Raw genomic sequence first — 15,747 nt, 5'->3', positions numbered from 1 at the left:
GCCAGAAGTGGACCTGTTCACAAACGATCAGAACACAAAGGTGGACCAATTTTTCTCACTAGACCCAACCAATCCGGGGCTAGGTGTGGACGCTTTGGCCCAACCATGGACATTTTCACTGGCTTATGCTTTTCCTCCGTTACCGATTCTACCAAAAGTCCTACAAAAGATAAGGACAGAAAGGGTCAGGGTAATCCTAGTGGCTCCATTGTGGCCCAAAAGAAGCTGATTTAGGACCTTCATCAGCCTAAAAGTTGATGGACCGATGGCACTACCAGCGGTCAAGAACCTTCTCTATCAAGGGCCAATACTTTATCCAGATCCTGAGAGATTCTCAATTCTGAGGACCAGAGGGCTATCAAAGAACGTCATTAGAATGCTACAGAAATGCCGAAAAAACGGTAACCAATTCCATCTATCAAAAAATATGGAAGACCTTTATCAAATGGAGTGCTCCTGAACGGCCTAACCCAGACCGGCCAAACCTAGCCTGAATCTTGGATTTTTTGCAGGATGTGCTATAAAAGGGTCTCAGACCCAGCACCCTCAAGGTACAGGTTGCGGCCCTGAGCTTGTATTTTGACCAGCCTTTAGCCGACCACAGATAGATAAGATTTATGACGGCAGCATCCCGCATATCTCCAAGATCCATAAATATAGTCCCATCCTGGGACCTCAATATAGTCCTGAAGGGACTTACACTTCCACCTTTTGAACCCATGTCATCAATAGGAATGGATAGACTCGCCTGGAAAACCACCTTCCTGATAGCAATAACTACAGCCAGGAGAGTAGGTGAACTACAGGCCCTGTCAATCAATGAGCCCTACATGAAGATTCTACAAGACAGACTTATCCTGCGATTGGATCCATCCTTTCTCCCAAAGGTCGTCTCTGACTTCCACAAGTCTCAGGAGATAATTCTCCCCTCCTTTTATCAGGAACCAAAGAATGAGGAAGAAGAACATTTCCATACTTTGGATGTTCGGAGAATGGTACTTTATTATCTTCAAGTTTCAGACAAAGTTAGAAAGGATCAGCATTTGTTTATTCATCTTCACGGCCAGAATAAAGGGAAGAAGACTTCCAAATCTACAATTGCCAACTGGATCAAGAGAGCAATCTTGGAGGCTTACCAGATCCAAGGCCTTCCACCGCCAGAAAAATTCACAGCTCATTCTACCAGAGCAACAGCTGTCTCCTGGGCCAAGAAAGACAGTGCTTCCATCGAGCAAATATGCAGAGCTGCTACATGGTCCTCGGTCCATACATTTTCCAAACATTACAGGCTAGACCTGATGTCAAAGGAAGACTTAGCCTTCGGAGAAAAAGTCCTTAGAGCTATAGTCCCTCCCTAAATATTACTCTTGGGTACTGCTCCAGGTGTGCTGTCGTGGGGGGTTACTAGAGAAAATAGAATTATTCTTACTGTTAATTCGGTTTCTAGTAAACCACCACGACAGCAGGAGCAATCCCTCCCTTTGCTTAATATACGTTCTGAAAAGAATAAATATAATTTGAAGCATTACTTCTCCTGTGGTCCTTTTATAATAACACTGAGGGGAGGATGAGGGAGGGGTTATTTAACCTCTTTGTCATTTCCTGTCCCTATTAGGAAAGGAGTAATATCTTCCAGGTGTGCTGTCGTGGTGGGTTACTAGAAACCCAATTAACGGTAAGAATAATTCTATTTTCTTTGCATTATTTAAGGTCTGAAAGCACTGTTCCTTTTTTCTTATTTTGCCAATTTCTCATTTGCTGAAAATAAATACAACATTTTTAGCTTTAAATTTTGGAGACATGTTGTCAGTACTTTATAAAATAAAACAACAATGTACATTTTACTCAAAAAATATACCTATAAAGAGAAAAATCAGAGAAACTGAAAATTTTGCAGTGGTCTCAATTTTTGCAAGAGCTGTATATATAAAATTTTAAACCTAGGTGCGTCTTATGGTCCGGTGTGTCTTATAGTCCAAAAAATATGGTAATTTCTGACCGTGGTGTTTTTGAGCACAAAAAAGCTTTTATAAAAGCCTCAAACTTATGTGTGTGAATCAGACATGAGATCTGACGTGATAGAAGATTACAGTGCGGGATGACTGGAAACATTCATATAGACGGCTAGTGGTGATGGAGTCAGTGATGGACTGTGGCCAAATATGTTTCTAGAGCCGTAGTAGAAGATGAAGATGTCGTCCTCATCATGAAGTAGTTATTTCTTCTGTCACGTGTAATGAATATCTCCTGCAGTGTTGCTAATGCCGATTCCAGTGTCGGTAAATGAGACGAGAATTAGCGTTATGGAAGATGAGTCTATGAGAAAAGTATTCAGCTGCCGACTCTGAGGAACAAACTATTTGTTGTCTGTGGCCTAAACTTTATAGGTTCTATTAGTAGATGTCAGAGAAAAAAACAATGTTGTAAAATAATAAAAATATACCATATTTTTTTTGACTATAAGACACACCCCCAAATTTTCGGAAGGAAAATAGGGAAAAAAAATGTGTCAAATGGTGGTCCGTCATACAGTTCGAATTCAGCTTACCGTGAGACATCAGTAGCGCTGGTGGAGCGTGGTTACAGGGGTTGTTCGTGGTCCGGCAATGATATGACTCCTATCTCAGACTGGTGTGGCAGGTTCTGTGGTTCTCGTGGTGCGGTGGCTCCTCTAACATTTTCTGAAGGCCCGGAGCACCCACACATCCGTTGCTGTGAAGCATTGGCTTCTGGGAAATCTCATCCCAGGCTGGTGCGGCATGTTCGTCGGTGCTCAGGGTTGTGGGGGCTACGCTGTCATTTTGTGAAAGCCCTCGAGCCCCGCACACCCCCACTGGTGCGATGCGGTGGCCTCCGGTAAAATGGCCTCTGGGAAAATGCCGCAGCAAATTGAGATCTCGGCACCAAGATCTCATCTCCCGAGATCTCAATGTGTGCATATGCCGACCTGGCAGCCATTTTCCCAGAGGCCATTTTACCAGGGGACACCACATGGCAGCAGTGTGGATGTTCGGTGCTCCGGGCTTTCCAAAAATGTTGGCGGAGACCCGCACCACTGCGCACTGCCGGATACTGCCACACCAGTCTAGGAAGGGAGTGTGATCACCCTGCAGTGTGGGACCGCCGTAGAATCACCCGACTCCTGCTGCCGTCACACTAAGGCCGCAGTCACACTCAGCGTTGGGAAATACGGTCTGTATTTTACATGCGTAATATGCAGAAATGTTCCCAAAATAGTGATCCGTAGGCAGGGTGTGGCAGCGTATTTTGCCCATGTCATACTTCGTATGTAATCCGTATGGCATCCGTACAGCGAGATTTTCTCGCCGGCTTGCAAGACGGACATACAATGGATCCATGGGCTCAAATATTCGTGAAAACTTTTATATATGTGTGTGTGTGTGTGTATATATATATATATATATATATATATATATATATATATATATACATACATAATTTTGCTTTTGCCATCTCCTTCCCAAACCCGACATGATATGACATGGTTACATACAGTAAACCATTTCATATCCCTTATTTTTTTTCCATATTCCTCACTAATAATGTTCCAAGTGTCTGTGTGCACAATTTGGGGGGCCTAGCTGTGAAAATAAAGGGTTAAATTGCGGGAAAAAATGGCGTGGGCTCCCGAGCAATTTTCTCCACCAGTGGGAAAACCAGTGACTGAGGGCAGATATTAATAGCCTAGAGAGGGACCATGGATATTGGGGGCCCCCCCCCCTGGCTAAAAACATCTGCCCCCCAGCCACCCCAGAAAAGGCACATTTGTAAGATGTGCCTATTCTGGCACTTAGCCTCTCTCTTCCCACTCCCGTGTAGCAGTGGGATATGGGGTAATAAAGGGTTAATGTCACCTTGCTATTGTAAGGTGACATTAAGCCAGGTTAATAATGGAGAGATGTTAATAAGACACCTATCCATTATTAATCCAATAGTAGTAAATGGTTAATAAAACACACACACACACATTAGGAAAAAAGTATTTTGATGAAATAGACACAGGGTGTGGTAATAGTTTATTATACTCTCAATCCAATTGAAGACCCTTGTCACCTGAAACAAAGTTAAAATAAAAAATCAACAATATCCCATACCTTCCGTCATTCAGTCTTGTCCCACGCTGTAAATCCATCTAAAGGGGTTAAATAATTTTACAAGCAAGAGCCTGCTAATGCAGCCACCCCTGCCTGTAAAAACTGGGGAATGAATGGAAAGCAGGGGAATGTAGCTACCTAGACTTGCGGTGCTGTGCCCCCTGCTGGTATAACCTCAGATGAACTCGAGCGTGGGAATTTTTGTGAATATTTTCTCACGTTCATTCCCCAGTTTTTACAGGCAGGGGCAGCTGCATTAGCAGGCTCTTGCTTGTAAAATTATTTAACCCCTTTAGATGGATTTACAGCGTGGGACAAGACTGAACGACGGAAGGTATGGGATATTGTTGATTTTTTATTTTAACTTTTTTGTGACTAAAAAGTTAAATGTTCATTTTTTCCTTCCATTTTCCTTCTGCTGCTTGAATGTGGTTTTGAGCACCTTGAGGGGTGCAGTTTTTAGAATGGTGTCACTTTTCGGTATTTTCAGCCATATAGAGCCCTCAAACTGACTTCAAATGTGAGGTGGTCCCTAAAAAAATGGTTTTGTAAATTTTGTTGTAAAAATGAGAAATCACTGGTCAAATTTTAACCCTTATAACTTCCTAGCAAAAAAAATATTTTATTTACAAAATTGAGCTGATGTAAAGTAGACATGTGGGAAATGTTATTTATTAACTATTTTGTGTCACATAACTCTCTGGTTTAACAGAATAAAAATTCAAAATGTGAAAATTGCAAAATTTTCAAAATTTTCGCCAAAATTCTGTTTTTTTCACAAATAAACTCAGAAATTATCAACCTAAATTTACCACTAACATGAAGCCCAATATGTCACGAAAAAACAATCTCAGAACCGCTAGGATCCGTTGAAGCGTTCCTGAGTTATTACCTCATAAAGGGACACTGATCAGAATTGCAAAAAACGAACAGGTCATGAAGGGGTTAACCATTTACTACTATTGGATTAAAATGGATAGGTGTCTTATTGACGCCTCTCCATTATTAACCTGGCTTTATGTTACCTTACAATATCAAGGTGACATTAACTCTTTATTACCCCATATCCCACCGCTACACGGGAGTGGGAAGAGAGTGGCCAAGTGCCAGAATAGGCGCATCTTCCAGATGTGCCTTTTCTGGGGTGGCTGGGGGCAGATGTTTTTAGCCAAGGGGGGGGGGGGGGGGGTCCAATATCCATGGTCCCTCTCTAGGCTATTAATATCTGCCCCCAGTCACTGGCTTTCTCACTCTGGCCGAGAAAATTGCGCGGGAGCCCACGCCTGTTTTTTCCGCGATTTAAACCTTTATTTTCACAGCTAGACCCCCCCCCCCCCAAATTATGCACACAGACACTTGGAACATTATTAGTGAGGAATATGTTAAAAAATAAGGGATATGAAATGGTTTACTGTATGTAACCATGTCACATATCCTGTCGGGTTTGATAAGGAGATGGCAAAAGCCGGCTTTTCTGCTATCTAGCGCTGTATGACATATATATATATCCCTATACTATGTGTAGACATTTATTTGATCTATTCTAACCTGTCAGTGTGATTTTACTGTACACCCCACTGAATTACCGGCGTTTCTATAGAACACCGCTGCGTATTTCTCGCAAGTCACACTGATGGTCCGTGTGTAATCCGTATTTTTCTCGCCCCCATTGACTTTCATTGGTGGATTTTTTGTGCAATATGCTGACAAACGCAGCATGCTGCGATTTTCTACACCTGTAAAATACGGCAGAGAAATTTACGGCAGATAGAGCTGCCCCATAGAGAATCATTGGTCCATGTGCAATGCGTAGTTTTTGCGCCTCTCATACGTCCGTAAAACTCGCTAGTGTGACCCCAGCCTAATTGTAAGTATATTCCGACTAGAAGATGCACCCCCATTTCCACTAAAAATATTTTTTAGGGAAAAAGTGCATCTCGTAGTCTGAAAAATACAGTAATTGCTGCTTGGGTCCCCGCCAGACTCTGTATTTTCTGGTCTGTCCCAACGAACTTGTGATTCCTAAATTAATTCCCGAAGCAGTGAGTAACATAGCCAGTGATTGGTTGCATGGAGGAGATGTCTTACTCAGTAATTGAGCTTATGTTCCAGTCCATACAAGACTAGAGAATACAACATCTACACGTTCTGTCTAGTGTTGAGCGATACCGTCCGATACTTGAAAGTATCGGTATCGGAAAGTATCGGCCGATACCGGCAAAGTATCGGATCTAATCCGATACCGATACCCGATACCAATACAAGTCAATGGGACTCAAGTATCGGACGGTATTCCTGATGGTTCCCAGGGTCTGAAGGAGAGGAAACTCTCCTTCAGGCCCTGGGATCCATATTAATGTGTAAAATAAAGAATTAAAATAAAAAATATTGCTATACTCACCTCTCCGACGCAGCCTGGACCTCACCGAGGGAACCGGCAGCGTTGTTTGCTTAAAATGCGCGCGTTTCCTGCCTCCCGCGACGTCACGGGTTCTGATTGGTCGCGTGCCGCCCATGTGGCCGCGACGCGACCAATCACAGCAAGCCGTGACGTAATTTTGAGGTCCTGGAAGCCTAATTCTAGGCATTCAGGATTTTAAAATTACGTTCCGGCTTGTGATTGGTCGCGTCGCGGTCACATGGGCGACGCGACCAATCACAAGCCGTGACGTCACGGGAGGCAGGACACGCGCGCATTTTAAAATTACGTCACGGCTTGTGATTGGTTGCGTGCCGCCCATGTGGCCGCGACGCGACCAATCACAGCAAGCCGTGACGTAATTTCAGGTCCTGAATGCAGAAATAGGCATTCAGGACCTGAAATTACGTCACGGCTTGCTGTGATTGGTCGCGTCGCGGCCACATGGGCGGCACGCGACCAATCAGAAGCCGTGACGTCGCGGGAGGCAGGAAACGCGCGCATTTTAAGCAAACAACGCTGCCGGTTCCCTCGGTGAGGTCCAGGCTGCGTCAGAGAGGTGAGTATAGCAATATTTTTTATTTTACCGTATATACTCGAGTATAAGCCGACCCGAGTATAAGCCGACCCCCCCTAATTTTGCCACAAAAAACTGGGAAAACTTATTGACTCGAGTATAAGCCTAGGGTGGAAAATGCGGCAGGTACCGGTGAATTTCAAAATTAGAAATAGATACTCCATACCATTCATTATGGCCCCATAGATGCTCCACATAAAGCTGTGCCATATATAATGCTCTGCACCGTTCATTATGGCCCCATAGATACTCCACATAAAGCTGTGCCATATATATAATGCTCTGCACAGTTGCCTCATAGCTGTGCCATATAGTGCTCTGCACCGTTGCCCCATAGCTGTGCCATATAGTACTCTGCACCGTTGCCCCATAGCTCTGCCATATAGTGCTCTGCACCGTTGCCCCATAGCTGTGCCATATAGTGCTCTGCACCGTTGCCCCATAGCTGTGCCATATAGTGCTCTGCACAGTTGCCTCATAGCTGTGCCATATAGTGCTCTGCACCGTTGCCCCATAGCTGTGCCATATAGTGCTCTGCACCGTTGCCCCATAGCTGTGCCATATAGTGCTCTGCACCGTTGCCCCATAGCTCTGCCATATAGTGCTCTGCACCATTGCCCCATAGCTGTGCCATATAGTGCTCTGCACCATTGCCCCATAGCTGTGCCATATAGTGCTCTGCACCATTGCCCCATAGCTGTGCCATATAGTGCTCTGCACCGTCCATTATTGCCCCATAGCTGTTGCTGCTGCAATAAAAAAAAAAAAACACATACTCACCTGTCTTGCTTGCAGCTCCTCGGCGCCATCTTCCCGGCGTCTCTCCGCACTGACTGATCAGGCAGAGGGCGGCGCGCACACTATATGCGTCATCGCGCCCTCTGCCTGCAGTCAGTGCGGAGAGACGCCGGGAAGATGGAGACAGCGCCCGGCGTGTGGAACGCGGACCGGTGAATATGCGATACTTACCTGCTCCCGGCGTCCCGCTCCTTCCCCCTGCCTGTCTTCGGTGCCGCAGCCTCTTTCTCTATCAGCGGTCACCGGCACCGCTTCATTAGAGAAATGAATATGCGGCTCCGCCCCTATGGGAGGTGGAGCCGCCTATTCATTTCTCTAATGAGCGGTCCCACGTGACCGCTCAGGGGAAGATGCTGCGGCACCCGGAGACAGTGGGACATGCAGGGGGGGCGCCAGGAGCCCCGGAAGCAGGTAAGTATATGACAGTGCTCACCCGCCGACCCCACCACCGATCATGACTCGAGTATAAGCCGAGGGGGCACTTTCAGCCCAAAAATTTGGGCTGAAAATCTCGGCTTATACTCGAGTATATACGGTAATTCTTTATTTTACACATTAATGTTGTATTTTACACATTAATGTTGTTTCGATACCGATACCCGATACCACAAAAGTATCGGATCTCGGCATCGGAATTCCGATACCCGCAAGTATCGGCCGATACCCGATACTTGCGGTATCGGAATGCTCAACACTAGTTTTGTCTTCTGAAATGGTTTCCCTTGTTATCTCCAGTAATTTTATTATTACACAGAATTCTTTGTAATGATTCATCGTCTCATCGTCTTACTATTCAGGTCCCTACAATATCCTATCCTTTCAGTAGACATCTTCTATATTAAGAGAATTTTTCTTAACTACCCATCAAGAATGGATATGAAGAGGGACAAGATGGCGGAGAGGATATTATACCTCACCCTAGAGATCCTCTTCCGTCTTACTGGAGAGGTGAGAGATTCTGATGACGTCACATTACATCATTCTTATTTATGGGAATAACAGATGGACAGAACTGGAGAGGTGAGGACTCTGGAAATGTCTGTAGTGAGATTTATTAATGTGTCTCTCCATAACCAGGATTACACAGTAGTGAAGAAGACCTCTAGTGAGCGCTGTCAGGCCCCTGTGTCTGAGGGATGGGAAAGACCCCTGAGCCCAATCACAAAGCCTCCACGTCACCCTCTGATACATGAGGACATCAATGACCAGAAGATCCTAGAACTCGCCTACAAGATGATTGAGCTGCTGACTGGAGAGGTGACACTGCTGGGAATGCTGGGACATTATACAGTAACGCTATGAAGGGATCGGGGGATGACAGTATCATTGTATGTGTCAGGTTCCCATAAGGTGTCAGGATGTCGCTGTCTATTTCTCCATGGAGGAGTGGGAGTATTTAGAAGGACACAAAGATGTGTACAAGGACGTCATGATGGAGGTTCCCCAGCCCCTCACATCACCAGGTAATAGACAGGACTAAATACACTTGGCCTATAATTATCTGTATGCAAAGAATGAATTCAGTCCGTGTGTGTGTTTCCTCCAGATCTATCCAGTAAGAGGACAACACCAGAGAGATGTCCCCGTCCTCTTCTTCTACAGGACTGTAAACAAGAAGATCCCAATGTCTCTCAGAATCATCAGGTAGATGGAGAGAAGGAGTCATGAGATCTCTCCTATGATGTGTAGACGGTGGTGAAGGTCTTGTGCTCAGTCTTGTTTTTGTAAAGAAGAAAACTAAATACTGTAAAATATGAGATTTATTATGTTTCCCTTATTATCTCCAGTAATTGTATTATTACAGAGGATTTTTATGATGTTACATCGGCTCATCTTCTTCTCATTCAGGTCTCTACAATATCGGATCCTCTCAGTGAAGATCTTCTATATAAGAGAATTTTCCTGATTTGCCCACCAAAGATGGATATGGACAGATACAAGATGGCGGAGAGGATATTACACCTCACCCTAGAGATCCTCTTCCGTCTTACTGGAGAGGTGAGAGATTTTGATGGTGTCACATTACATCATTCTTATTTATGGGAATAACAGATGGACAGAACTGGAGAGGTGAGGACTCTGGAAATGTCTGTAGTGAGATTTATTAATGTGTCTTTCCATAACCAGGATTACACATTAGTGAAAAAAATTTCTAGTGAGCGCTGTCAGGACCCTGTGTCTGAGGGATGGGAAAGACCCCTTAGTCCAATCACAAGGCCTCCTCCTCACACACTGATACATGAGGACATCAATGACCAAAAGATCCTAGAACTCACCTACAAGATGATTGAGCTGCTGACTGGAGAGGTGACACTGCTGGGAATGCTGGGACATTATACAGTAACGCTATGAAGTGATCGGGGAGATGACGGTATCATTGTATGTGTCAGGTTCCTATAAGGTGTCAGGATGTCGCTGTCTATTTCTCCATGGAGGAGTGTGAGTATTTAGAAGGACACAAAGATCTGTACAAGGACGTTATGATGGAGGTTCCCCAGCCCCCCACATCACCAGGTAATAGACAGGACTAAATACATACGGCCTATAATTATCTGTATGTAAAGAATGAATTCAGTCCCTGTATGTGTTTCCTCCAGATCTATCCAGTAAGAGGACAACACCAGAGAGATGTCCTCATCCTCGTCTTCTACAGGACTGTAAACAAGAAGATCCCAATGTCTCTCAGAATCATCAGGTAGATGGAGAGAAGGTGTCATGAGATCTCCCCTATGATGTGTAGACGGTGGTGAAGGTCTTGTGCTCCGTCTTGTTTTATCCACCAGTATTACATATTTCATACTGGTGTCGTGAGAACGGTGAAGATGGCAGGATTAGAGCTTATCATAGATGTGACTTTCTCCATCTGTGACTTTTACATTATTTATTTCAGGGTGAAGATCTGACCCATATTAATACTACAGAGACATATGTGAGGGGTGATGAGCGGTGTAAAGAGGAGACTCCTACATATGACTACCCAGGTGAGTAGTGACCACTAACTACAGAGAAGTCACAGATTCTTCTCAATCACCAGCTGTGGCTGCTTTATCAATGGTGTAGTCCGGACGTGGCACAATCGTGTGATCCCCATTTTGCCGGTAGGGCATAACATTCTCCTCCATCCGAAAATATTTAAATGGCTTTGTGAAATTGTGAAAACCCTTTTGTATAGCGCTTACAACCTGCAGGTGTAAGGCGGCCAGGGTCGTAGTCGTGGCAATGAGCTGTAGTGTTTCCACACCCCGGCGTCCCGCAGATGAAATACAGAGTCCTTTCTGTTGTGTGTGTGATGTGTGCAGCAGAGTACTCATTTCAGTTCCCTCGGTCTCTTTCACTCCAGCTTTAGGATTCCAGGTTCCATAAAACACTGCAGTTTCACAGTCCTTTTCAAACAGTTCAACATTACTGATAACATGGGCACCCATCACTTTTGCAGCACATTTCACACAAAGCATCATATCTTGTACTTTCCCTGCCCTCTGGGCAGACTCCATTTCCTCTTTAACCTCTCCTTCTCTCCCACCAATCCATGCCATCTCTGTGGACAATCTGTGTCTCTTCCGTACTTCCTGCATCACCAGCTTCCTGTCAGCCCCTTGTCCGATTCCATCTTGCAAAGGTGCCGGGAGTTCCATCTTACTGACTCCCGCCCCAGTCGTAGATCCCAGAAGCGCCCTGAGGATGATCCTATTGAGCTGATGCCCGACTGTACTATTCTCCAGCCTGGGGCCCCTTATTGCCATCCGCAGCTTTACCCCCATGACCTGTAGCTGTCTCATACACTGCATGCACTCTGCCCTTGGCAAGGCTGCCCGGGTTTCTGTCTCTAATCAGGAAGTATCCTGAGTATACTTCCCTGCTCCTTTCTATACCTCACCTTTAGTTAACCCCTGTGCTGCCTACCTCCTGCTCTATTCTATGTTATCATCTATCACTACTGTGCCCCCCCTCTATTCTAGCCCCACTACAGTTCTAGCCTATCCTATATCCTATTCTAGCCCCAATCCTATAAACAGTACCCATTGAGGACATTCACATTATAGTATATAAACATTACATCACATTACAATATATGAACAGTAATACACAGTGAGGTGCCACATGTGAACGTGCGAACAGAGTCCAGGAGAGAGAAGGCACACGAAGGTCCCCGCCACCTTCTTACACAGGATCCACCTACCCCTAGGGATTAGAACAAGCTGACCGTTACCTGCCCAGGTCTGTAGACTTCAAAGCCAAATAACAACGTACGTAGAATGTGCTGACAAGATATTATGATGGGGCCTGTAAGAGAAAGCGGAGATGTAACATAGAACAAAAAATATGTTTGTTTTTTTTTACATGTTCATTCTGGTTGATAGTTTGATTGTGGTAGAATCAGCCTGCCTCAGTTAGGGGAGTTTGTAAGTTTGGAACTCCCTGGTATTTTTTTTTTTTTTTTTTTTTTTTTAAAGTCTCCATTACCTCTTCCAAATGTGCGAGATCTAAATTTGAAGATGCCCCAGCTCTGCAGTATTATAAAAAGTTCGTTTTAAATGTTTAATATTTTTTCTTGAAACTCATCTGATAGAAAATATTGGCCCTTACGATAGTTTAGATTGCCAAGAGCCACCGAGCCCCATACTCTAATTACTCCAGAGAGTTGATACCACTACTCATATTTTACTGATGAAGACTGAGTTTGAACATTTTGATAGATGTTATTGTCCATAGTCACAGTTTTTGACTACAGTAGTTACTGCCCAAAATACTCCCATTTTTCACATCTGACATGTCGCTTTTTGTAGTGATAACTGTGGAATTCTTCACAAAGGATAATAGGAAACAAATGGACCTCACAAATTTTTTTCAAACGTCTCTTGAATCCAACAATACCCTGTATACGGTTGTACACTACTGTCTGGGCACATGGCAGGGTTAAGAAGGGAAGGATCGCCATTTAGCTATTTGAATGCATATCTTGTTGGACTAGATTCCAGACACAATGTATTGGTTCCCTGGCAGCTCAAAATATGGCTACAACAATCAGGCTTGGCACTATCTACTCAGCTTTGCAGATCCCAAGGATTGCCTTGCTCAACATTCTTTACATGGATCTGTTCTTACACAGAGATCCCTAGGCTTGGGCCATGGTGTTACCTGCTGTTCTGTGAAGTGAGGTGGGATGACGAATAGTCAAGCAGTTGAGTCAGATCCACGAGGGCAGAGAAAATACAAAATCATAAGAAGCAAGATTAGTCACTAAGGGGTCACAGCAGCTGAGCTCAGAAAGGACTGAACAAGGCTGTATCTTCCTGCAATTTGCTTTGAGCTTTAGTAGGGTGGGGTGGGGTGCTTTCCAATTGGCGAATGCAGAAAGCACATTACTCCAGATGGACAGCACACACACCCATAATGCCTGACTGGATGGCACTACAGTTCACAGCAACCCTAATCTAAGTGGCTGAACAGAGCCTGCACCATCCAGAGCTTCTGGTTCCGATATCTCTTCCATCCCCAGTGCTGCCTGCAGAATGAATGAGGCCATGCCTGGTGACAGAAGTAGGGGTGGCAGGTGTGGATTCCAGGCTAGATGGTACACACCATTTTCACAAGCCTTAATTTGACAAAATGCAGAAAAACAGAGCAGTTAAAACCTCATAAAGTGACTCCATTTTGGAAATGATAATAAGTCGCCCCCAGGGCAGTGGGGTACTCTGTACCAGGTCCGGTCTCGAGGTGGAATGTCACGGTGGCTGCGACCCGGTCCGTGGCCCTGGGCCTCAACGTTAAAGAGGAACGGTCTTTTAAGGGAAAAGTGTTTAAAGTCTGTTGTGACGCCACCTGTGGAGTTCGGTCAATAGTGGGACCGATGCTGCATCAAAGGAGTCCTCTGGGGATGTTGTGGCAAAACTGATGTTACACTTCCCACAGGTGAAGCAGGGTCCTAAGACGTAAGGTGTGAATGGTATGTGCCAGTGAATAAAGATAGGACACAAGTTGTAAGTCTTTATCTGGTTTACTGCAGTTGGCTGGCCACAGTCCAGGGCACCAGGCATGGGTGGTGGTATGGCCCGGCCAGCTCTGAGGCAATGGAGGGTCCCCTTTTCCGTGTGAGGTCCGTGAGCCTTTCCTCTAGCTCCTCTTGAAGATGAATTCCCTGCTGCCTGAAGTTTCCTACAGTGTACTCCAGTTTCCCCCAGTCCTGGGACAGGTACCTGCACAACGGGCAGCTCGAACCGTTTTACAGGGACTCAATCACGCCCCGGGCTCCTTAGGTGCTGCTGCGTGTCAGGCGAGGTGTGGGCCAATTACATACAGTTCCTGGCCCTCCAGTTCTGCTCTGTGTCCTAGAGTTCCACAAGATCCTCGGGCTCCCGGTACCTGATTCCAGCGCTTCGGCTTTGAGGGTGCCCGGTCATAGTTCCCCTCTGAGCCCTGTTCCTCACCTTTGCTCCTTTCCTCTCCAGGTACTCCACATCCAACCCTTCAGGTTCTTTCTCCTTTCCCAGAGGCTGCAGCTCCCTCATGGCTGTCAGATCTCTCTCCTGCTCTGCGGCTCTCCTAGATTTCCTTCCACTTCAGTGTTCCTCTCCAACTAACCTAACTCCTCCTCCAGGTCAGGATACATATAGGTGGGGGATGCTCCCCTGAATCCGGGTCTTGAGCTCCCCCTCCTGGCCTGGATTCAGAATGTGTTGCATGTGGGTGCCTTACCTGGTGAAGAGAACTCCCCTTGCCTCTGATCATGACATTACCTTCCCCAAAGGAAGAAAAGCAACATCACTGTAGCAACCGGTTTCCTGGGGTGCTACATTAACCTTTAGTGAATTAATCTATAGTAGTGACTATTTTGACTCCACAGCCACTTTCCAAAAATTAGCACGCAGTGGATGTTGGAGAGTGAAAACTTTGAATATACCATTTTATTACTCACCACATAGTGCCCAGATTGCGCTCCAAGAGACACACACCATAAATTAAGTGGGTTCTTCTCACTATAATAATAACTACATGGATCCTAATTTTGATTTGGCCACACTGAAAGGCTCAGAAGCGACGTGAAGATTTGACTTTGTGAAAGTGGATATAGATGGATTGGTTTATAAAAGTCATATTGTTATTTGAACACTTCCATTGAAGAAGAACTCACCACCTCTCGTGGCAGCCTGTTCCACTCATTGATCACCCTCACTGTCAAAAGGTGTTTTTTTTTTCTAATATCCAATCTGTGTCTCCTCCACTTCAGTTTCATCCCATTGTCCCCTCATCCCTATCCTTGTATGCGTGGTTCCTCATCCCTATCCTTGTATGCGTGGTTCCTCATCCCTATCCTTGTATGCACGGCCCCATCCCTATCCTTGTATGCACGGCCCCATCCCTATCCTTGTATGCACGGCCCCATCCCTATCCTTGTATGCACGGCCCCATCCCTATCCTTGTATGCACGGCCCCATCCCTATCCTTGTATGCATGGCTCCTCATCCCTATCCTTGAATGCACGGCCCCATCCCTATCCTAGTATGTATGGCTCCATCCTTTATCCTTGTATGCATGGCTCCATCCCTATCCTTGTACGCACGGCTCCATCCCTATCCTTGTACGCACGGCTCCATCCCTATCCTTGTATGCACGGCTCCATCCCTATCCTTGTACGCACGGCTCCATCCCTATCCATGTATGCACGGCTCCATCCCTATCCTTGTATGCCCGGCCCCATCCCTATCCTTGTATGCCCGGCCCCATCCCTATCCTTGTATGCCCGGCCCCATCCCTATCCTTGTATGCCCGGCCCCATCCCTATCCTTGTATGCCCGGCCCCATCCCTATCCTTGTATACTTTGTACTCAAGTATATAC

The 15,747-nt window shown here is 45.5% G+C and overlaps 1 protein-coding gene across 2 annotated transcripts in view; it reads left to right on the top strand.

The window, feature by feature from the left end:
* LOC143767980 (uncharacterized) overlaps positions 1-15,747 on the top strand; it is a 433,969-nt gene that overhangs the window by 11,751 nt on the left and 406,471 nt on the right. For both annotated transcript variants that reach the window (XM_077256568.1, XM_077256569.1), the window contains exons 2-10: positions 8,707-8,857; positions 8,987-9,166; positions 9,249-9,372; positions 9,456-9,553; positions 9,758-9,907; positions 10,037-10,216; positions 10,300-10,423; positions 10,507-10,604; positions 10,800-10,890. In XM_077256568.1, the coding sequence (XP_077112683.1) occupies positions 8,707-8,857; positions 8,987-9,166; positions 9,249-9,372; positions 9,456-9,553; positions 9,758-9,907; positions 10,037-10,216; positions 10,300-10,423; positions 10,507-10,604; positions 10,800-10,890 (1,196 nt within the window). The remainder of the gene's footprint in view (positions 1-8,706; positions 8,858-8,986; positions 9,167-9,248; positions 9,373-9,455; positions 9,554-9,757; positions 9,908-10,036; positions 10,217-10,299; positions 10,424-10,506; positions 10,605-10,799; positions 10,891-15,747) is intronic.

This window comes from Ranitomeya variabilis, chromosome 4, assembly GCF_051348905.1.
Source record: "Ranitomeya variabilis isolate aRanVar5 chromosome 4, aRanVar5.hap1, whole genome shotgun sequence".
Lineage (NCBI taxonomy): Eukaryota > Metazoa > Chordata > Amphibia > Anura > Dendrobatidae > Ranitomeya > Ranitomeya variabilis.
This window is presented reverse-complemented; position numbering and strand designations above follow the sequence as displayed.